This window comes from Phascolarctos cinereus, unplaced genomic scaffold (genome assembly GCF_003287225.1).
Source record: "Phascolarctos cinereus isolate Bilbo 61053 unplaced genomic scaffold, phaCin_HiC Scaffold_2;HRSCAF=192, whole genome shotgun sequence".
Lineage (NCBI taxonomy): Eukaryota > Metazoa > Chordata > Mammalia > Diprotodontia > Phascolarctidae > Phascolarctos > Phascolarctos cinereus.
Genome location: NW_027555625.1, coordinates 327,464,223 through 327,487,962, shown reverse-complemented (window position 1 = coordinate 327,487,962; position 23,740 = coordinate 327,464,223). Strand labels below are relative to the sequence as shown.

Genomic DNA, 23,740 nt, shown 5'->3' with positions numbered 1-23,740 from the left:
CGTGTGGCAGTTATTCTTAGCTATCCTACCTGAGTTGAAAGGCTCAGCACTAGAGAGTTGACCAAAAGATGAGTTTTTTTTCAGTCTTAGTAACTCATGAAGACTGGATCAGAGTTGCAGTCTGTATTTGTGGAGAGAGTACCCTTACTTATGAAATCACAGATCCTTAAAATATCAAAGTTTCTTAGACTTACAAAGCTCTTTTTTCACAGCAAGCTGGTGAGGTTGATATTATTCCCATTTTTCAGATGGAGAAAATGAGACTCAAAGACATTACTTGATCTACCTGGGGTCCCATAGCTGGTACTGAAACTCAGACTTGAACCTTGGTCATTCATTGTTCAGTCATTTCGGTCATGTCTGACCCTTCATGACCTCATTTGGGATTTTCTTGGCAAAGACACTGAAGTGGTTTGCCATTTTCCTCTCCAGCTCTTTTTACAGATGAGGAAATTGAGGCAAATGGGACTAAATGACTTGCCCAGGGTCACACAGCTAGTAAGTGTCTGAGGCTGGATTTAGCCTTAGTTCCTCCTGACTCCAGGCCCAGTGCTCTTAAGATTCTTAGAATTGGAGGTAAGGAAGATGTCCTGTTTAAGGCATCAACAAAATAGGCTTGTGAGGGTTGGTCACCAGACCAATTTGGCTGAATTGTAGTGTGTAATAATCCTGAAAAGGGGGGCTGGAGCCTCTTGTGAAAGGCTTTCAGTGCCAGAGAGAATTAGGTTAGCTCCTAGGAATAGTAGAGCCACGGGAGCCCTTGAGCAGTAGAGTGACCTGGTCAGACCTGTGCTTTAGGACAATCACTTGAGGGTTGGAATGGGGAGAGACTTGGGTCAGGGAGCCCTGTTAGGAGGCTGTTTCTCTAGTGGGGAGAAAGGTATTAAGGTCCAGAAATTAGGGGGGGTGGCTGTGTGAATGGGGAGGGACAGATAAAAGGGTAGTATGAAGGCTGAATTGACAAGACTTTCAGTTTTATGATTAGTAGGAATAATAACAGACTTCTCAAGTGTTTAAGTCTTATTTCCCCAACTAGTATTTTAACTTCTGGAGGGTCTTTGATATTTTTTTATGTCTCCTCCACTGTTACTAGACACCTCCCTTCCACCCAGGTCTCTGACCCCGAGCTTCCTTTCTGGCTGCATAAGGCCCAAGAAGCTGAAGACCCCCTTCAGTCTAAGACCCCACAGCTTGTCTGAAAGCTCTTTTTCTCTTCTGGCCCATCTGACTGACTGCCAGGAACCAGTTGGGGGTTAAAGGTTGCTTCACAAGCCTCCAGGGATCTGACACTCCTGCCATAGGGGCACCAGGTGGTTCTATCAGAGCTCAACTCAGTGCTTGGATATGTTGGCCTAGACCAGGGAACACCTAGCTCATGGAGGTGTTCCCTGGCACATACCCATTCTGGTGGGAGAAGCAGAGGGCATTGTGGTGGTGGCAGCCCTGGGCAAAGGGTGGGCTCAAGGTGAAAGGCAGCATGGTGCAATGGAAAGAGGCAGAGGACCTGGGTTCAAATCCTACCTCTGTTTCTTATGGTGTGATTCAGGGAAGTCAGTTCTTCTCACTGGGTCCCCATTTCCTCATCTGTGAAATGGGGATCCATCTGTCAACAAACATTTGTGTGCCAGGCACTGTATCAGGTTCTGGGGAAAGATAATGAAGGCCTCAGGAAGCTTACTTTCTGTTGTGAGAGACATGTGCATGTATAAATATGTACAAAATATATACAAGGTAACTTGGGGAAAGTCACTGGCATCTTGGGGTTTCAGGAAGGGTTTCCTGTGTTTAGGACTCACCTCACAGGGGTGTTTCAAGGAACATTGTGATAAGGAAATTAATAAGGTAGCAGAACCCATCGTGGCCCCTCCTTTCTTACTCTTTGCCAGTCAGGGAAGTATGTAGGCCTAGACTAGCAGGTGAGTCAGGGTCATGACCTCACTGAGTTTCTGTCTTTCTAGGTTGTCACCATGTCTCTGAAAGTGCACACGAGCAACATCACCAACAAGAATGACCCCAAGTCCCTCAACTCTAGGGTCTTCATTGGGAACTTAAACACAGCCATGGTAAAGAAGGCAGACGTAGAGACCATCTTCTCCAAGTATGGCCGTGTAGCTGGCTGCTCTGTGCACAAGGGCTACGCCTTCGTCCAGTATGCCAGTGAGCGCCATGCCCGTGCCGCCGTGCTGGGCGAGAATGGGCGAGTGCTGGCAGGGCAGACTTTGGGTAAGGACTAGGCCCCTGCCCCATCAATGTCTGGGCTCTTGCACACCCTTACTCAAGCTCAGTGCTGGCCTTACTCATAGGTGAAATAAGCAAAAACTACCTGTGGTATTTGTGATTTTGAGGTCTTCTGAGAGGCCTTTCCCTCCATCTCCTACAGTGCCTGAAATTCCTTTAAAAGACTCAGCCTTTAATTATGTACATTCTTAGAATTAAAATTATAAATGCCCTTGAATGAAGCAATCCAGTGACTACTTGTGTGCAACCTTAGGTGTTAGGCAGGGGGAAGAGAACAGGAGAGCCCTGAGAATCAGGAGATGAGTATGTCAGAGCAGCGAAAACAAACTGCCAGCCTTCCCCCTCTGTCCAGTCGATTGATGCCTGTCCTGGCCCTTCCCTGATCAGCCCCGCTACAGTTGATTATTTTCTACTCCTGAGATGCCCCTGCCCAGGATCTGCCTTTGTGGCATGGGTATGTAAATAGTCAGTCACCCAGGACAAGTGTACAGAGTGCCATTCAAGGCAGAGGAAGCTGGGAACCTGATGATAGGAATGGTACCTACCCAGGGAGTGGAAATAGGGGTAAGCGGAGTGTCACAGCAGAAAACCTTGGCTGGTGAGGGCAAAAGTAGGCACCTTGCCAAGCTCTTCAATGCCACCTACTAGCAGAAAAGGCACCCTGGGTATGTGCTGGTCTGGGTGGGACTTCAATGTGTGAGTGCCGTTACTTGTGGATTTGAATCTGGTATGTGAGCATGGCTGTGTTGAATGTGTTTTTGTTTGTCTTTTACGCATGAACACAGTTCTTGCATGTGGGCAAAACCATACCTTAGTATGACTTTGTGTGTGTGTGTGTGTGTGTGTGTGTGTGTGTGTGTGTGTGTGTGAATGTTTATATATAGTTTGTGATGCCTGTATGTGTGAAGGCGGTGGCCTGGGAACCAGAGGCATTGGGCAAGGGCAGCCTCCATTCAGTCAAGTCATCTCTAATCCTAGTGAAGGACCCTGTCTGTGTATGTAGGTGTGATGTGCCTCTGTGGGTGTGGGTGTGTGTGCACACGCACACATGCGTTAAGTAGGTGCTATCACTCCATCCTCTGCCTTGACTTCTTCTTTGTATAGACATCAACATGGCTGGAGAACCTAAACCGAATAGACCAAAAGGACTCAAGAGAGCAGCTTCTGCCTCCTATGGGTACGTGTGTTTGCCCTTTGGCCTGTCTTTCTGTCTGTCTGTGGGGCCAGGCCCTACGGACAGAGGGACTCTTTGCCTGCTGGTGCAGTGTCCCAGGTCAGGAACTGGGGGTTACATCTGGGGCTGGCACTGAAGGTCTGAGGGTTAAGGGGTGGCTTGGACAGGTGGGGCTCAGGGGACTTGGGTCCCTGGATCCTTGTGACCTCCTACAGGGGTCAGTGCCTTCTTCAATTCAATTCAACAAGCATCTCTTGAGAGGCAGTGTGGCCCAGGAAGTAGAGAGTTGGCCTTCGAGCCAGGAAGAACTGGGTTCTAGTCTTGTCTCTAATGTAGATTGGCTCTAGTGACTAGCAAATCCCTTACCTCTCACCGTTCCCAGGCAACTTTCTAAGAGTGTTAGTTGCACAGTCGTTGCTAGACTGTTTCCTGGGATCTTCTTTATATACACTATGAAATCAGAGATTGAAGGCCCCCTCTACCACTGACAACACTTATTAAGTACCTACTGTGTGCCAGGCACTGTGCATATCTTGTTCCTCTCCTCCTCCCTGAGGGCCTTGGCTGGATTCTCCCAAACCCAGAAGAGTCTCAGGGAGGAGAGAGGAGGTTCTGCAGGGAGAAATGGACTAACTCCAGCATGGACTGAAGTGAGAGGGATAGTGTCCAGAAAGAAGCGGGCGATGGTCTTACCCATCTGTACGGGTTAGGGCCCACGCAAAGAGCCATATGTTCAGTGCTGGGTGCCACGTTTGAAGAAACACTTTGCTAGACTGCAGTGTGAGCAGAAATAGGTCACCAGCATGACGAAGGGCCTGGACCCTGTGCCAGTGAGGGCAAGTTGTAGAGGAGGCCAAGGGGGCCACCAGGATGCTCATTTTCATGTACTTGAAGGGCTGTCGAGTGGAGGAAGGGTTAGGCTTCCTCTGCTTGCCAGAGCTCCTTTATGTTGTACTATTCAGGTTTGTAGCGCATTTGGTGCAGGTGATCTCCCAATAACTCTGTGAGTCAGGGGTAAACAGATAGCCTTATCACCGTTTTACGGATGAAGAAACTGAATTTCCCAGAGGCTAAGTGACTTGTCAGAGGTCACATAGGTAGGCAGTGTCACCATTATTATCCTCATTTTATAGACAAAGAAAATAAAGTTCAGATGAGTGACTCTTCAAGGTCACATAGCTAGAAGTGTCAGAAGTGAATGGAGTCTGGGTTCTTCATTCTATCCATTACACCACACTGTTCCCACTCCTAGCCCAGGTGGGATCCTACCTGGATTGTCTTAGGAACCCCTCCCCTAGATGAAGCCCCACCAGGCTTGGGGGTAAGACATAGTTCATTGTTGCAGGGTGTGAGGTGAGGTGGCTATTCCAGGTGGGGAAGGAAGCCAAGAAAAATCCAGCCATTCGTAAGCAAACCCTGGGGGAGACACTGGTGCCTCAGTTTCTCCATAGCTTTTGCTGGATGAAGGAAAGTAGAGATTTAAATCACCAAATAAGCTTTGTAGGCTCAGTGAGTCAGGCTGTCCCTTCAATCCATTACTGCTGTTAACTAAGCCACAAATCCCTAGACAGTATCACTCTTTTCAGGAGGCAGAGGAATGGGGTGGGCTTCAGCTCTTCACTTGAATATCACTAGCTTTTACTGGACCCCTGCCTCACCCCGGTACACAGTTAGAAAAGGCAATAATCTAGCACCAAAATGAGAAGGCCAGGCAGGGCTAGAGGAGCCTAGAGATTACTGGGGATTGCTTAATCAGGAAAGGCTGAGCTGGGCTTGAAGGGGGAGGATTCCATGGGAGCTGGGAGGAAAAAGACTGGGCCTTCCAAGCAGAAGGACCAGCTGTACCAAGTGAACAGCAGAGTTCAGGAGCTCAGAAGGAACCTTAGTGGTTTATTGATCCAACCTACCATTTTATAAATGAGTTAACCAAGTGACCAGGGTCATGTGACAGGCAGGATTTGAACCCAGTTTCCTGATTCCAGATGCAGGGCTTTCCTCACCATGCCATCCTGAATGGATGGTAACATCCTGAGCACACAATTTGGGGGAACAGGCACATTTCTGGATTTTGTCCATAGAAAGTGACAGGAGGCAACTCAGTGTCAGTGTCCCTCCCTCATGAGCCAGAGTCAACCCAGGGTCGCCTCTCCTGTACTAACAACTCAGCTAGGCAGGAGAGTGGGGCACTGGCCTTGATGTCAGGAGACCTGAGATACTTCAGATCTTGCCTCAGACACCCGTTACTTGGGCAGGTTCTGTAACCTCTCTCAGCCTCAGCTTCCTCTGCTGTCAAATGGGGATGACAATGACATGAGGTTGTTCTGAGGTTCAAATGAAATAATAGGTGGAAAGTGCAAACCTATTGAAATGCTAGCTCTTGCTATTATTAACAGCTCCCACTTAGAGAGCAGATTAAGGTTCACAGAGCACTTTGCTCACAAAAACCCCTGTGAGGTACATAGTGCAAAAAGGAGGGGACCAAGGCTCAAAGTGGGTCCAGGACCATACACCTGCTAGGAGTGGGGCTGTGATTTGGACCCAGGTCCGATTCCAGGTCCCACCTTCTTTCCATTGCACCTTGGTCCCTGCTTCACCACCTGCCAGCCATATGACCTTGGGAAAGTTAATAACTTTCTGAGGGTTTCCTCCTTCTCCTCCCTCAGCCTTTCCTCATCTGTAGGCTGGGAATGATGACCCTTATCCTTCCTGCTTCAGGGGTTGCTTTGATCCCAGGAGAGGTGGATGTAGGCTTGGCAGTGATGATAATGAGCTCACACCAGCCATTGGGCAGGAGGGAGACTCTAACCCTTGAGTGTCTCCCCTTTGTCTCCCCAGGGGCTACGACTTTGACTCTGATTACTACAGGGAAGACCTGTATGACAGGTGAGCAGAGAGGAGATCACCAGGAAGGGAAGGGGGAGGGGCATGGGGCCCAGGGCCAGCAGGCAGGGGAAGCCCCCATGCTGTGAGTCAGTCCCCTCATCTCTCCAAGCCTAGCGCCAAGCTCTGCACACAGTAGGCACTTAAGAAATGTTTGTTGAATTAAATTGAAAGTCAGGATTTCATGACTGGAAGGCACTTTTGTTGTGGGCTGGGAGAGTACTGGGACTGCTCTGAAACCAGAAGGCCCTGAAGGTGCACCTTCAGAAGACCTTTCTCATCCTCCTCTCCCGGCCCTGTCTCCCACATGAAGCCCACCAGGCTCTGCCCCTCATACACTGGGGTTACTGACCAGAGATCTTCATGGTTGGCCTGAAGTTCTGTCCTCTCCCCTGTTTCTCTTTCCTCCCCTTCCTCCCCCTGCCCCAGCCCCAGTCCCAGCCTCAGCCTCAGCCTACTCTTGGCTGCCCGGGAGAAGGGGTTTCCGGCTCCCAGCTCAGGAGTGCAGTCAGGACCACTGTCCGAGGGAAGGCATGTGAACCCTGGGTTCTTAGTCCCCAGATCCACCACGGAGCCACTGTGTGGCCTGAGGCAAGTTGCTTGCCCTCTCTGTGCCTCAGTTTCTCTATCTGTAGACTGGAGGGAATCGGGGAATGGAGGGTGGGCATCGGGTCAGGGTGGGTGAAGAGAGAGCAGGTTGGCAAGGCCCACAACTTCCTCCCTTCTCCAGGTGGGTGCCCTCAGGTGAGCCTTTTGCCTTTAAAAATTATTTCTTGCTGGATCCTTACCACAGCCCTGTGAAGCAAATTGGACAGGTCTTGCTCTCCCCATTTGATGTATGAGAAAACCAAAGCTTCAGGGGCTTCATTGACTGCCCAAGGTCACACAGCAACATGCCCTCCAGTCCCCCGGAAATCCCTTTTTTCCCCCCCTCACCTGAGAGCCCTGCTCTGTTCTAAATCTGCCTTCCATTTTCTTGGGCCACTGTTCAGTCTGTTTTTAAGGGGCTGCAAATCATCCAGAGGTTGGAGGTCTTGGGCCTGATTCAGGGGTTGGGAGGAATTGGGGGGCAGGGAGGTGTGGAAGAAACCATTGCCTGGGAATGAGAGAGACAGAGAGGGAGAGGAGAGGAGTTGAGGATAGGGCTTTAGCCTCCAAGCTGCTGGTCTCAGCCACAGTCCAGGCTACTGGGCCCCCAAGAGGCGTTTGAGAAGCAGTAGCAGCCCTTGGTGGCCATATCCCTTCCCCAGTCCCCCAGTCCCTCTGTCCATCCCTCATGCAACCTCCATCACTATATGTCGAGATCCTCTCCCTCCCTCCATCCACCCTCTCTCGCTCATCCATATCCTGTCCATTCCCCATCCCTCTAGTCCTCCTTACATCCTCCATCTCTGGTTTGGCCATTGGACCCTGGGGACACGCTGCCTGGGACACCCAGTCTGCAAGTCTCTGTCCTGTTTTGAAATTCAGGCTTTTTGAACCCCGGGGCCGGCTCTCTCCGGTCCCCAGGGTGGTTCCTGTGAAGCGGCCACGGGTCACCATCCCTCTCGTTCGTCGCATCAAAGCAACTCTGCCTGTCAGACTCTTTGCCCGCTCCACCACTTCCAGCAGCTCATCAAAGTTAAAGTGTGAGTGTCCATGGCTTGAGGCGGGATGGTGTGGGGAACTGCTGTTAGACCCTTAAAGTTCTCTCCAAGTCTTTGAAGACCTCACAAACCTGTTTCCAGCCCCAGGGATCCCTGAACTTACCTCCCAGCCCTCAACACCAATGAACTCCGTCTCAGCATCCTTTCCCTGCTTGTCTCCTAGAATGCTCTTAGGAACTTCCCTTGACTTTCTTCGTGGCACAAAAAACTCCCAGGAAATTTCCCTACAGGAACTTCCACCAGCCTCGAGACAGACCATCAGAGAGGAGACAAGATCTGAAAGGGGCTGAGGAGATCGAAGGCCCCCCCCCCCAAAATTGGCATGAGTGTAGTACAGTCAGAAAAGTCTGAGGTAGGGAGGCAGGAAGCCTTAGTTTGAGTCCCATCGGTCCTACTAGGTGTTCTACCTTAGAGGAATCATGTCACCTGCTGGGCCTCAGTTTCCCTGTCTGCAAAATGGGGGTACTGCTCCCTGCATTTCCTGATTCACAAGGTTGTTGTGAGGAAGGCACTTTGTCAAACTTAAAAGCATTGTGGAAGTGTGAGCTTATGATGAGTCAGAGATTGGGTTAAATATGAAGAATAACTTAAATGCTGTAATGATGGGACATGAGGAGAAGGTATAGACTGAGGGTCTGGAGGCCAGGAAAATTTAGTGAGGTGAGCTAAGACAGGCCACGGAGGGCTGAGGCAGTTTCCATTCTTTCATGCCCAGAAGCCCCCTGGGCCCTACACTGGGAACTCGGACCCTACCTCAGTTTCCTGACCCCCTGTCTCTTAAATATAGAAGACAACCTAGTCTGGGGCTCAAGGGGAAGGCAAGTCCATGGCACTGGTCAGCCAGCGGAGATTGGCTGGTCCAGTTCTAGCAGCCAGCCCTGGTAGAGATTCTCCCCCAACTCCTCCGGAGCCGTAACCAGGGTGTGAAATTCAGAGCCCAGCACCAGCCCGGGGCTCTTTTTCTCCTCTGCCAAACCTTACCCCTGGCAGCAGTATTATACCAGGACTCAGCTCTTCCCCTTGAACAGTTTAGAAACTTTGTAGCGATCTGGGCTGGATTTCTTCCTTCTGTAAGCCATACCTATATGAGCCCCTTACCTCTACTTGCAAAAATTGTTAGTGAAACAGTTCTGATAACCTCCTCCCTGTGCTTATTGATCCCCTTTGTACCTCCAGTGAAATGTACTGAACTGCAGACCATCAAGACAGAACTTACCCAGATCAAGTACAACATTGAGGCCCTGCTGGGGCGGCTGGACCAGATCTCGGAGGAGCAGAGTCCTAGCACAGGTTAGACCCCTGCTTCTCGGGGCCTTTTTCCCTGGCTCAGCCCCAGAGAAGTGGAGAGGGTAAGCGAGAAGAAGGGGAAAAGGGAGGGAAGCTGGGAGTTTGAGGATAAGATAGACAGCCTGGTACAGTAGACATAATGCTTAGCTTTGGAGTCAGAGGGCCTGGATTCAGATTCCACCTCCACCACTTACTACTCCATCTGTGACCTTGGGCAAGTCACTTCCCTCCTTAGGTGACTGAGGTTATCTTTTCATTTCTTAAGTCTATGATCTAATGATTCTGGGCATGCAAGGTAAGGGGCTTCATATCTCAAAGCAGTTCCTAAACCCTTTTAGTTCTAAAATTGTGAGGCTCTGAGGTTGGGTTTCATTTCAGTCCAGCAAAGTTTTACTAAGTGCCTGCTGTGTGCAGGGTGTTGGGCTTGGCAGTAGTGGAGAGGGGGACTTCTGAGAGAAAAGTGATGATGGAAAAGGTTAGGGTTTCCTGACCAGGTCTGAAGGCTTTCCTGTGGGCCAGGCTTTCCTTTGATCCAACTTGTGATGCCCTAAGGGTGTCCACCCTACCCTGAGCTTTTGCTTCTCCCCTCTTCTCTCCACTCCCCAAGATGGCAAGAAGAAAAATGACAGCAAGAAAAGTGAGGCCACTCAGGAGGACACGGCTTCGGAGGCAGAGACACCGTTGGAAGAGTTGTTACCTGGGGATGACGGTGACGAGGCGCTGGCACAGGATGACTTCGAAGATTTGGTGAGGGTCGAGGGCGGACAAAAGCTGGGCCCCTGAGCATCCAACCTTCAGTCCCCCAGCTTTGCCCTAGTAAGAGCCACCTGGACAGGTGACTTTCAAGTGTTCAGTTTGCTCCAATGTGGGGGCTGGGGGGGGGAAGCAATTCACTCCAGAGCCTGCCTCTCCCTGCCCCTCCACTGGTTCCTGCTTCCTTCTGCCTGCCCCTGCCCATAACTCCCAGCTCCTGGACCTAGCCTGTGCCCTTGTCCCTGCCTCTGTTTCCCAGCCCAAAAAACAAAAGAACCTCAATCCCAGCTATCGCATAGCTGTGTATCATCTTATCATATCTATGTATGTAGATAATTATATACAAAATAAAAAAGTAAATTCTTCAGCGGGGGGAACTGGGGACATGGCAGCTTGGGGGCTTGAGAGCCATGGAGCCCACCAGTCAGGCAGAGACACAGACAGACCATCCAAAAGACTCTCTGTCCGACTTACACACTATATGTGCCCAGACACACACATGGGCAAGGAAGTGTAAACTGAGTCATGCTTTGGGGGAGCTCAGGGACCCTGAAGCTGCCATCTCCTTTCCTTCTTTTCTTCTGTCTTTTATTAAAAGCTTAACATTGAACATCAGGACAACCAATGAAACTTGCTTAGTATAGATTTACGTTTAAATTAATTCCAAGGTCTAGTCTCCAGTATAATTTCCTTTTAGAAATTATTATAGAACATTGAACAGGACAGAAACTTAAACTTCATTCAGAAAAGCTGTGAGTTACAGGAACACAAGAGAACTTAGAAGTAGCTGTAATAAGGTGAAATTCTGGCCGTGCCAAAAGTTAAAAACAGTTCTTACTAAGAGGAACACTTTCAAAATGGTATGTCATGTGATCTTGAGCACCCTTCTTTCCCACCCGCCCCGGTTCCTTGGCCCCTGCACCTCAGAACTTAAACTCTGAACTTGATTGAGGCTGCAGTATTTATTTAGAACAGCAGAGCTGGAAGGGGTTTTAGAAATTGCTTAAGCCAAACCGTACATTTTCCAGAGAAAGAAACTGAGCGTCAGAGAGGAAGGGGATCTACTTGCCCAAGGTTACACAAGGCAGCTCCAGGACCCTCTTCCCACCACCCCGTGGTTTTTCCGTTTCTCCTCAGTCAGAGTCTGAAGCTGCCCCCATGTGTCCAGTCAAATGTACAGCAGTGCCATGAGCTGCTTTTGTGTGATCAGTGAGTGCGGCAGAGGCCGGATGGACACTCCACCCTGCCCCATCGGTGACGTGAAGAGGATACCTGGGTTGGATTAAGGTCTTCAAGACCACTTCCAGCTCTGAGAGTCTTATGAAATGTTTATTGAGGACCTACTGTGTTCAAGGCACTGTGCTAGACATTGCATTGTCAGGGCTCTTTTCTTCTGTCCCGCTGATTTCTCCTATTTTCATTTAAGCCTCTCTCCTCGTGCCTGACCATCCACAGCCAATGTGAACAGCAGAACAGCATTGCCCTCGGGTAGTTCCTTTGCTAGAAGGCCAGAGTTGCTCACCAAGCACAGCCTCTCAAAGCTAGAAGGGCTCCAGAGGTCTCAAGTCTGTCCCGTATTCTACAGCCTCTCCTTGGATACTTCCAGTGATAGGAGGCTTAGTATCTTTCCTTTCTCTTCTCTTTATTTTCCTTTTTACTTACTTCCTTTTTGTGTTCTCTTAAAAGCTTAACATTAATACAACAAACTAGACTTGGCTTAGTAACTGTTAACATTTAAATTATTTCAGCGCCTAAAGTACCCTCACTTTTCAGTTGCTCCCTCATCAAGATTCTTTGTCCACGCATTCTCATTCACTTTCTCTCTTTGATGGTTGAAGTTCCTGTGTGTGCCCTTCCCCTGGTGCTGCTGATTTTTCTTCCTTTGCATTATTGTGTAAAGATCTTCCCAGAGTTCCCTCAGTTCTTCACACTTGTGTCAGCTGCACCATGGTATTCCATTACATTCATGGACCATTTCGTACTGAATTCTTCCCTTGTTGTTGGGCATTTAGGTCATTTCCAGTTTTTCACAATTAACATTTGCTATGACTGTGAACATCTTTAAACATATAGCCTTTTTATTTTTGATAACACTCATAGGATATATTCCCAATAGTGGGATTTTACAACTTTTATACTACTAAATGGCACTCAGAAAAGCTTCTGCATTGTCTGCGTTTCCACCAGCAGTGAATGAGGGGAGGATACTTTTTTATTCCATAACCCTACTAGCATTAGGTTTCCTTGCTTTGAATTAATTTTTCTAGTTTGGTGGGTATGAAGTCTGGTAAAAACAAATGAAGTGTTTTAATTTGTATCACTGATTATTGATAATATTGAGGAGCTCCATATCTTTCAAGGCAGTCCATCACATTGTTGGAAAGCTCCAATTGTTTTATATATCGAGCCACAATCCCACATCCCTTCTACCTACCCCACCCCCTGTAATCCTGTTTTTGCCTTTTGAAGTGCAAATTAACCCTTCTTGGTGATAGCTCTTCAGATCCTTGAGGACTTCAGTGACTCAGTGGTCCTCCACCGTTTTATCCTGGTTGCTCTCTTCTGGGTGTTCCACCTTATCAGTGACTCTCACAAAAATATAAACCCAGAACTGAACACAGCACTTCGTATGTGTTAACTTGTTATCTCCCTCCCTCCATTGTCCCCCCTTCTTTCTCTCTCAGGACAACAGCCGATACACAGAGCTGGATGAATTGACTCTACAGTAAATGGTATGAGGCCTTGGTGGGGCTGAGGATCGGGAGGAGGGGTGGGTGGGCTGGACTTTGGGTTCCTGGAGGTTTTATTGGGTCCCATCAAAGGACCTCTAGGCTGAGGTCAGTTTTCCCAGCACTGACCAGGGAATAGTAACGAGAGCTTCCTCCTTGTTTTCCCTAGTCACGAGCTTCCTAGAATGACTGTTAAGGTGGGTTAAATGAGTGGTTATCGGTGGGTTGGGGCCTGGCCTCCCCCATACTCCCTAACCTGACCTTGTTCCACAGGCCTGAAATGGTGTCCAGGACCTCTTAAGCCACCAAGAATGCCCTTTTCCCTTCCCCAAGACATTAACCCTCCCCACCCACTACCCATCCTTCCCTAGGCAACCCAGGATTCTTTTCCCAAGGATGAAATGTCCTCAGCATCTCGCATCCAACTAAAGAAGCATTAAATTGCACCAGGAGAAGCCCATAAATCTCATCTTAAAGCTGATGGAGAGATTTCCCCCTCTATCTCTGGCCTACCGGACAGGAAGGGATCATAAATCCAGAGAGCTTTTTACATAGGATGGAATGAGCCCAGAGGGGCTAAGTCACACAGTACGTGTCCCCAGCAGGATTTGACCCCAGCTCTTCCTGTGTCCAAGTTCAGCTCTGCCCACTGCCTCATGCCTTATTGTCAGTGCTCCCTCCCCAGTGCTCAGCTGTGCCACTAGGTCACCATTATTATTATTAATAAATAATTGCTATCGTTTATAAAAGTGCCTGACATATATTCTCTCATTTGATCCTGACAACAACCCCGTGGGGCTATTTTTATCTTTTGGGTTTTTTTTTTCTTTCTGATGAAGAAACTGAGATCGAGCAAAGTTAAATGACTTGCTGGGGGTGCATATAGCCAGTAAGTGTCTGAGGCTGGATTTGAACTCGTCTTCCTGACTCTGCTTGGGGGATACCTATGTCCTATCTCAGCTGGCCCTGGCATCTCACTTTCCCTTGATTGTAGCAAACTATGTAGGAAAAGAGAAAATAAGCCCCAACCCCCTTTGTTTAGTAATAATAGCTGACGTTTAATACAGCTTTCTAAGTGTTTCAGAGCTCCTTACCCACACCTCACTTGATCCTCACAACAGTCTCCTAAGGTAGGCACTTCGAGTGTTAACAAATTAAGCCAAGACATGACGTGGTTACCCTTAGTTCAGTGAGTATCAGAGATAGGGTTTGATTCCAGCTCTCTCCTCATTGCAAATCCAGGACTTTCCCTGCTGTACTGATTTCCTGTAATATTTGAGGGTTTACAAGCTGTTTTCCTCACAACTATCTTGTGAGACAGGTAGTCCAAGGGTTATTATCTCCACTTTACAAAGTAGAAGACTGAGGCTCAGAGTGACTTGAACCAGAACTGAGACCTAGCACCAGTTCTCCAGGTACCCATGTCCAAGGCTTCTCAGTGTGCCTCTCATTGAGATGCAGACTCCCTGGTGCTCCCTGGTTCACTTATGTTTTCCTCTCCACAATCAACGACAAACCCTCAGCAGGACCTGAAGCATTCATATCCTCCAAGCACACTGCTCTGTTGTACTTCAAACCAGTGTTTCTTCCTTATCTTCCATTCTAACAGCGGGATAGGAGGGACTGCAGGCTGACCCGAGGAGGACGGTATGAGGGCAAACCCTGACCCTGGCCCCCTGAGCCAGGCACCACCCATCACCCCCCACCCCCCAGGTGCCATCATCCCCAGCTGGGCAGCAGAGGAGAACTATGGGTCCGACGGCTTCTACCCACCTGTCACCCATCAGTGCCAGATCCAGCCAGCCCCTTCTCCAGATGGACCTGGTACCCTCGACAACTCACCTGGGCACCTTCCTGCTGGAGCAGACAGCAGGAAATCTCTCCCTATCCACCCACCCCAAGTCCCCCAACTAACTGCCTTCCTTCCTGCCTGGGACTGGCTGGGCCGAGCACAGAAGTTGTATTATATCCTGGACCAGGACACTGCAGGGCTTTGGGATTTTCTAGGGGTATGGGGAGGGCAATCCACAAGGAGGGAACTTCACGATGACCCTGATAATAAAGAGTTTGGATCCTGAATGCTCAGGCAGATTGGACGACGCATTTGTCTTCAGAACCATCTTTTATACCATTGGCATTAAAGCAGAGAGCTGCTTATCAAATTGTTCAGAGCTGGGAGAGAATTATTAATGCTAGACAGAAGAATCTGGTTTCCTAAAAGATCTCAGCAAGCTGGAATGGTGGACCTGTATAACAGAATGGAATTGAATAGGGATAGGTTTAAAGTCCTGAAATTGGGTACAAAAAACTAGTTGCATGAGGTCTCTAAGGTCCCTTGCCAGCTCTAAATCCTATGATCCAGTGAGTACAGGATTGAGGAGATGTGATTGATGTGAAAAACCCAAGTGTTGGAGGGGATCACCAGCCCAGTATCGTTAATAATGTGACATGGCTGCCCAAAATGTTATGACTTTAGGCTATAGATAGATATAGTAGAGACACAGCATCTAGAGGAAGAGAGGTTATGTCCACGTTGTTCTCTGCCCTGGTCGGGTCACACCTGCTTATTGTGCCCAGGACTGGAACCACATTTTAGAAAGAACACTGACAAACTGCACTATGTCCAAATGAGGATAAGGATGGAGAGAGCTAGAAACTGCCTCACAGACATCCTTTGGAAGAACTGGGGACGTCCAGGCTGAAGACTTAGGAAGAACACGATAGGTGTCTTCAAATACCAGAAAGGCTGTCATTTGAAAGATTTGTACTACTTGGCCTTAGAGGACACAATTAGGAGCAATGCTAGGGAGTGGGGTGGGGGCCAGTATACGAGGAAGCAGTTTGGGGCTCTAAGGAGGTTTGCTAAACCATTAGAGCAGTACCAGCAGTGAGATGGGCTGCTTTGGTAGCTAGTTCTCTGTCACCAAAGATCTTAAGAGTATGAGCTGGACTTAACGAGGGATATGTGCTGTGTGAGGGTATTGATGCATCGGACAGGTGATTTGACTCTGCCCTTCCAACTCTGGGCTTCTGTGATTCTTCTTCATTAAAACACTTCTCTTTTGTTAATGCTCTGCTTGGCTCCTTTCCTCCATCCCTGGACCGCTGGCTGCACAGTCCCTCTGCTGGGCCATTTTACCATTGTTCTCCAATGACGGTTTTCAGGACTAACACACATCTTCAGTGAGGCCAAGGCCATTTTTTTTTTTATTGCCTGTGCTCAGCTCTCAGGCCCTCGACATTTAGGAATGATATTACAGGACATTACCAAGCATGAATGTCAGTTCACCTTGGCATACGTGTTTATTTTCATTTGTATGTGTGAATGTCGTCCGCTTTACAGAAGCCAACAAGGGAATGGGGCAGAGAGTATAGTGTGGTGGAGTTGAAGTAGCTCTAGACTTGGAAATTACTGCCGGGAGCTGTAGGTGGTGAAAGCTAGAAAGACCTTAGAATTTTTCCAGTCCAACTCATATATACCCATGAAGTATATATAGGCCCAGAGAGAAACAAACTACCTTGCTAGCTGTGGGACCTCGGACAAATCCCTTCCCTTTTCTGGGCTGCAGTTTCTCAATCTAAGAATGAGAAGGGGGTGGACTAGATAACCTTGGAAATTCCTTCCAGGACTGTGATTCTGTGGAATACACAGAGGAGTTGGAATAGCAAGGTGTCTATACCAGCCTAACCAAGCAAATGGTGATCTTTCCCCTTCTCTCAGTGCTCCTTGTGAAATCCATAGTGTGAGGGGAGGGTTGATATCTGAGGAGTGGAGATAGGAGAGAGGTTCACTGATTGCTGTACCACAGGCTCACCCCGTCCAAGACCCAGGCTGCCCTAGACCAGAGGTCACTCACTGGTCAACATTTAATTCTGGTGGTCCTCTGGCTCCAGGTGATTCAGCTAGGTTCCCAGGCTTGGGTAATTGGCTGCTTGGGCTTCATTGTTTCTCTGGGGGAGCATGAGGAACATGGAAACTTCTCCTTCCTCCCAAAGTAAGTTCAATGACAGTGATTCGAGTTCAGGACCTGGCACTAGAATGTCTGGAATCAGATAATCTGGTTTTGAATCCTGTTCATCCCCTTGTGACCTCGGGCAAGTAATTTTACCATTCTGGGCCTCAGTTTCCTTATCTTCAAAAGGAAGGGGTTGGACCAGATGGCCTCTGCAGGTGTCTTCCAGCTCTGAATTTGATCTCTGTTCACTCAGTTCCTGAGGAGAGTGCAGCTGGTGAAGATTTCTTAAAAGCTCTTGAACCAGTAAAGAACAGGAAATTAGGGAGGGGTACCCAGGCAGAGGCCCAGGAGTAGAAGTAGAAAATGGGCTTTAACTCATCATATCTTTATGTGGCACCTGTATGTTTCCCAGGAAGGAGAATCTGTCTTTAAAGAGGAATCAGAAGCCCTGTTGTGGAAAGGGCTTGAAGGGAATCGTACTAGGTGACCTGTTGCCCTTTCCAAATCTACACTTCTCAGTTCTGTCCACACCAACATTGGGTTAAAGCATTAACCAAACGCCCTGACCCTCTCTTAGTGGAATGAATTATAGAACACTTGTGTGGAGACGGGACACCTGGATTCTAGTCCTACCTCTCCTGACTAGCCATGTGCCTCCAGGCAAATCTTTTCTTCTTCTCCGAGCCTCAGTTTCCTCTTCTGTAAAATGACAGAGTTGGACGTAATTGCTCCCGAGGCTCCTTCCAGCTTTGCCATTGTGTGATCCTGGGAACTCACGAGCCTCTCACGCACCGAGGCCGGGCTGCTGAAGTGCTACTGGAGAGGACCCCTGGTGTATCACATGGTAAGTGGGAGGGAGGGGTGATATCTGAGGAAAGAATCTAGAAAAGGGCCATTTTGCATTGTATTGTTTCTCCTTTATATACGGAACTCCTAGGAAATAGTGGAGATTCCCCCTCCCACTGCCAGTCAGCGTTTCCTCTGAAGTTTCTCGTCTGAGAAAGTTGTCTAGAGCACTGAGAGATGCCCAGGGTGCAGACACGATGTATTTGAGGTTGAATTTCAACCAGTCTCCCTGGCTGGCTTCAAGGCCAGCTCTGTCCGGTTTGCCACACTGCCTGTCTTCTGTTTGTTAACAGCTTTTGTGCTTCAAAGTATACATTACATTCAACATGAATTCAGCAGACCTGTAGTAGATGCGTGCTATGTGCTGGAGTGGAGAGAGCCAGCTTTGAGGAAGGAAACTGGGAGGGTCAGGAGAGACTTGACAGAGATAGGTTTTCCTGAGCAGAGCCCTGAAAGAAAAGGATTCTAAAAGCCTGAGGTGAAGTGGGAGGGCATTCTAGGGATGGGGGATAGTCCAAACCCGGGCGGGGAACCTATGGCCTCGAGGCCCACGTGGCCTTCTAGGTCATCAGGTGCGGCCATTTCACCCAAAGTTTTACAGAACAAAGTTTTATTGAGGAGATTTGTTCTGTGAAGTTTGGATTCATTCAGAGGGCCACACCTGAGGACCTAGAAGGCCACATGTAGTCTTGTGGCCCCAGGTTCCCCACCCCTGATCTAAACAAAGGGGAAAGCACAGACACTGCTGAATTCAGAAAGCACCTTACAGTCAATAAGCATTTGTTAAATGACCACTGTGTGCCAGGCACGGTGCTAAATTCGGGAATACAAAGAGGGAAAAGACCAAGCTCACAGCCAACAAGGTGGGGAGAAGGGGGAAATGGGACGGCGGAGGTGGGGGTGGGGCCACGAAGTGGAGACAACAAGCAAAGAAGTTATGTACAAACAAGCTATGCACAAGATAAATAGGAGATCAGTAACGGAGATGAGGCGCTGGAATTAAGAGCATTGGGACAGGCTTCCTGTAGAATGTGGCATTTTAGTTGGAACTTTGAGGAAGCCAAGAGGCAGAGATGAGAAGGGAGCATCTTCCAGGTATGGGAGAAGGTCAGAAACCATCTGGAGCCAAGAGATGGAAGATCCTGTCGCTGGATTGAGGAGAGGGAGGGGGGCAGGATGGTGTGAAGGTTAAGAACACTATAAGAGGGGGGGCAGGTTATGAAAAGCCTTGAGAGGCTAATTGCGGATTGTGTATTTGATCTGGAGATGGTACAGAGCTACTGAAGTTTTCTGAGCTAGGAGGGTGACGTGGTCGTTGCCTGCGCTTTAGGTAAATCACTTTGGCAGCCAAATGGAGGCCAGTGTGGCTGTACTGTAGAGTACCTGAAGGGTAATGATGTGAAATAAGTTTGGAAGTCTGTGGAAGGCTGTAAGTGCTGGGCTGAGGAGGTTCCTTTTTCCTAGAAGCAATAGAGAGCTACTGAAGACTTTTTAATAGAGGAGTGACATGGTCATTCATAAGAAGAAAACTGGAACCTTCTGAGGGACCTAGCATAGTGTTTTCTCAGGTATCTGGGCAATTCGTGTCCTTTACCACAGTGTGTAACACAGGCCTTACTAGCTAGTCATAGGTACCCCCTCCACACACACACACAACACACACACACACACACACACACACACACACACACACGTTATACTGCACCAGAACCAAAGCACCTATCTTCTGCTTAACGCTGCCTGTCAGTGGGGGCCACAGACCTTCCCTCCTTGGTGTTACAAGCACAGGATCACAGAATAATATCATCAGAGCTGGAAGAGCCCTCAAAGGACATCTAGTCCATTTCCCTTGTTTTACAGAGATGGAAACCTGAGGCCCAAAGAAGTTAGGTTCCTTGCTTAGGGTTACGTGGTAAATATCAGAAGTCAAGGAGATTTCCAAAGTCCAGCACCTTTTCCACTATGCCCTGCTGGCTCTCAAAGAGGAAAAGCATGTTACATTTAGAGTCAGGAAATCTGGGTTGGAATCCTGATTCTGGTATGAGCTGCATGGCTGTAGCAACTCTGAACCTCAGTCTCCTTATTTGTAAAATGCAGATCGTATCTGAATTATCTGCTTCATAGGGTTGTGGTAAGGAAACTAATTTGCAAACCTTAAAGTGATAGAGAACTTATTAATAGGGGAGGAGGGGATAAGCATTTATACGGTACCTACTGTGTGCCAGGCACTGTGTTAAGCACTTTTACAAATATTTTCTCATTTGGTCCTCACAACCCTGGGAATTAGCTGCTATTATTATCCTCATTTTACAGTTGAGGAAACTAATGCAGACAGAGGTCAAGCGACTTGCCCAGGGTTGCACAGCTAGTGCCTGAGGCTGGATTTGAACTCGGATCTCTTTAACTCCACACCCATTGCTCTGTCCACTTCATTTCCTCAAATAATATATGAATGGTTGTTAGTAATCTCACCTTGATCACATTCTTTATCTAACTTCCTTGGGATTAAAAAAAGGGGGGAAAAAGCTGTCTTTTATTTTCCCATAGTTATCTAGTATATAGGCGCTGCATGCAACAGGTGCTTAATCAATGCTTTTATGAGCCTACAAGAAGAGGGTTAACTTTGGGAGAGGTGTTACTACCATCTTCTTCTACCAGTTGGTATCAAGCCTGTTAGACCTCAAATCTGGAGCACTTTGAGGATTTTCTGGGCACTAGCTGCAAGAGTATCTGGAAGCAGAACCCCACAAAACATGACACAATTTTGTTAGGTAGAGAAAGGTACACCATGTGAAGCACATGAACCATAAGGGAAAATCTTAGCTCAGTAACAACCATATCAATTCAGTGTATACTGAGCACATGGAAGACCAGGAGAAATTTCTAGCTCAGTACAAACATCCCAATCTAATTTGTTAATGTTTCTTTGTATTGAAAATAGAATTCTTAACAGTAATCCAAGAAATAAAAGACACAATTGCTACTGAAAAGAAGATGGCAATGGATTAACAATTGGTAGATGTCCTATGCACAAAGAGATGTCCTTGATATAAATACATGGGGGCTTCCCTATTTCCAACAAAGAAAGAGGAAAAGATAGATAGCTGGTCAGTCCTTTGCCTGCTATCCATTTGCCCTCTCTCCATTTCTGCCCATAGAAAAATTAAAGACATGAATGCCTCCTACTGCTCCATCCTACCAGAGAAAGAGAGCACCCCTCCTGTGGGCCCAGAAGGGAAGTGAATCAAAGAAAGACTCCAGAAGATCTTTGTCTTGAAGTCCCTCCACTACCACTGGTCAAGCCAAATCACATGTTCTTTGTTAGGTTCCTACACTTACCTACATCCCAGGCTCTTTTAGCTCTGGTGGTTGTGGAATGGTTTGTGCCATTTCCAAGGAAAGAGTCAGTCAAGCAAGGAGGTTCTACCCTATTCATAACAGAAAGCTGCTCCCTCATTCTGTGAGCTAGTGGGAAGCATACTTATCTATCCGGAGCCGGGGGTTGAGGAGTGGAAATACCCCTCCAATTGAAACAATTAGAAAGTATCAGTTCTTGACTGTGATGGAGGACACATGATACATTGGAAAGAGTAGTACCCTAGAATCTAGATGTCGTTCAGTCATTTCAGTCGTGTCTGACTCTTTGTGACCCTTTTTTGGGGTTTTTTTGGCAAAGATACTGGTGGTGCAATGGAGAGAGCACTGGCCTTAAAATCAGGAAGATTCATGTTTGTGAGTTCAAATCTGGCCCCAGACACTTACTAGCTGTGTGACCCTGGGCAAGTCACTTAACCCTATTTGCTTCAGTTTCCTCATCTACAATGTGAGCTGGAGAAGGAAATGGCAAACTATTCTAGTATCTTTGCCAAGAAAACCCTAAAAGGGGTCATGAAGAGTTGGACACAACTAAAATGACTGAACAATAGCAAATATATGTATATACATAGATATTATATATGTATATACACACACACAACATACACACATTTGGAGAATTTGGTTGTCCAAAAAAAATGGCATAAAACATACCAAGGATTGTAATCTCTTTGAGGTCAAGAGATAATTCTTCTCTTAACTGCATCTTCCTCTGGATCTAGTACATGGCTTAGTGGCTTTTAGGATAGAAATTTCATAGGATTTAGAACTGCACTTTAGAAATCATCTAGTCCAACCTTTTTATTGTCCACATGAGGAAACTGAGGCCCAGAGAGTGAGCGGTTCACCTAAGGTAATATGAAAAGAAATGAATGAATGGAAAAGCATTTATTAAGTGCACATTATTTGCTAAGCACTACATGAGGCTCTGAGGAGACTGGTAAGTTAGACCAGGAGTGGGGAACCCACAGCCTCCAGGCCCCATGTGGCTTTCTAGGTACTCAGGTGTGGCCTTCTGACTGAATCCAAATTTTACAGAACAAATCCTTTTATTAAGGGGATTTGTTCTGTGAAGTTTGGATGGGCCTTTCCAAACACCTGATCATCCCCACTCCCCCACTCCCCAGTCATGGCGCAAGGCAGACAGCAAGATGGCCAGCATAGGATGTGAAGCATGGCTAGCGCCGGCTGGCTAGAATGGGCCGCAGGATGCTCATCAATCAGGAAAATGCCAGGGAGTGAGGCGGGCAGCGTGGTGCCGAAGCAGGAGAGCCAGAGCTGAGAAGCCTAAGGCTTCCAGGAGAGTGGAAGAACTATGGGTAAGCGGTAAGGTCTGTTTGGTAGCTGACAGTTCTTCCTACAATCTAGTAAGTATATAACAAATACATGTTTGAAGGGTCTGTATGTAGGGAGTAGGTGAAGGGAGATTAGAAAATAACCCTCGGTTCTATTCACTGTAAACTAGGGCTGAATTGCAATTTCTGCAAAAAAAAAAAAAGGCGTCAAAATCTTTTTTTTTAACTATCATTTAAAAAAAGGGTGCAATAAGGTTCTATTAATAAATGTTAATTGTTGATTGATTGATGAGGGTAACCAGAAAAGAAAAAGTCAAACATTTAAAAAGCAGCAGCTAGGAAAGCATCCAGTGCGTTGACTGAACCCACCAAGGATGATTTCCAGAAAGACATGGATAAGGCTTGACCAGGATTCTTTCACTCTGTAGCGGCTAGGGTAGCACCCACCCCAGTGACAGCAGGGGTCCTCTGGATTACTTGCCCTACATATATGGGCAGGGGGGAGGGAGGAGGGGCACTCGGAGCTGGACAGAGAAGGCACAAATCCCAGGTTAGGCCTTTAAGCGTCTCCTTCCTACAGTAAAACTGGCTTGGGGAGAGAGAGGCAGAATTAGAGTTGAGACAGCCAGCCATGAGCCAGTGGTATGAGTCTCAGGGTCATGGTCTAGGAGCAAAGGCAAGCTTGAAATATTTGGTTTCAGCATGTAATGAATGCCCTTTGCTGGCCCTCAATAGGGCAGTATCCTAGCTAAGGCCAGCTTAGAGGCAGGATACATAGCATATTCTAGTAGAAATGGCAGTGGGCCAAGAGCCAGGGTTTTACTGCCTCCACACCTAGATAAGCCTTTTATTAGCCTCTCCATGCTCCAGTCTCTACTATAAAATGGGATCAATAATCCTCCTGCCCTGTCTACTTTGGGGGCAGCTAGGTGACACAGTGGATAGGGTGTCAGGTCTGGAGTGAGGAAGACTCATCTTTCTGAGTTCAAATCCAGCCTCAGACACTTGCTAGCTGTGTGACCCTGGACAAGTCACTTAACTATTTGCCTCAGTTTCCTCATCTGTAAAATGAGCTGGAGAAGGAAATGGCAAACCACTCTAGTGTCTCTGCCATGAAAACCCAAAATGGGGGTCACAAAAAGTTGGACAAGACTTAAAACGACTGTTTGCTTTACTAGGACGTTGGCAGGATAGCATGACAGAACAGCTAAGAAAACATTTTGTAACTTAGATTATTTATACCCCAAAGAAATCAAAGAAAGACCAAAAGGATCTTTTATGTGCAAAAATACATAATAAAACTAAACTAAAATAGCAGTTCTTTTCATGGTAGCCAAATATTAGAAACTAAAGGGGTGTCTTCCTAGTGGGGAACAGCCAACCAGGCTGTGCCTATGAATGTAATGGAATGTTATTGTGCCATAAAATATGAGGAAATGGACAATTTCAGAGGAAACTGTGAAGAGCCCTATGTCCTGTTGAGGAGCAACATGAGCAGAACTAGAACAATTTATTAAGTGACATTATAGGGCAAAACAACTCTGACAGACTTTAGAACTCT

General features: G+C 47.5%; 1 protein-coding gene across 5 annotated transcripts in view; it reads left to right on the top strand.

Moving 5' to 3' along the window:
* The window catches only part of RALY (RALY heterogeneous nuclear ribonucleoprotein), a 60,401-nt gene extending 44,625 nt beyond the window's left edge, over window positions 1-15,776 (top strand). The window contains exons 2-10 of one of the 5 annotated variants that reach the window (XM_020998629.2): window positions 1,959-2,223; window positions 3,343-3,415; window positions 6,248-6,295; window positions 6,722-6,883; window positions 7,763-7,920; window positions 9,115-9,228; window positions 9,833-9,972; window positions 12,663-12,710; window positions 14,317-15,776. In XM_020998629.2, the coding sequence (XP_020854288.1) occupies window positions 1,968-2,223; window positions 3,343-3,415; window positions 6,248-6,295; window positions 6,722-6,883; window positions 7,763-7,920; window positions 9,115-9,228; window positions 9,833-9,972; window positions 12,663-12,707 (996 nt within the window). In that variant the 5' untranslated portion in view covers window positions 1,959-1,967 and the 3' untranslated portion in view covers window positions 12,708-12,710; window positions 14,317-15,776. Of the gene's footprint in view, window positions 1-1,958; window positions 2,224-3,342; window positions 3,416-6,247; window positions 6,296-6,721; window positions 6,884-7,762; window positions 7,921-9,114; window positions 9,229-9,832; window positions 9,973-12,662; window positions 12,711-13,078; window positions 13,457-14,316 lie in introns of those variants that run through there. The other 4 variants (XM_020998628.2, XM_020998630.2, XM_020998631.2 and 1 more) reach the window with 4 other exon arrangements.
* Window positions 15,777-23,740: the final 7,964 nt, after the last annotated feature.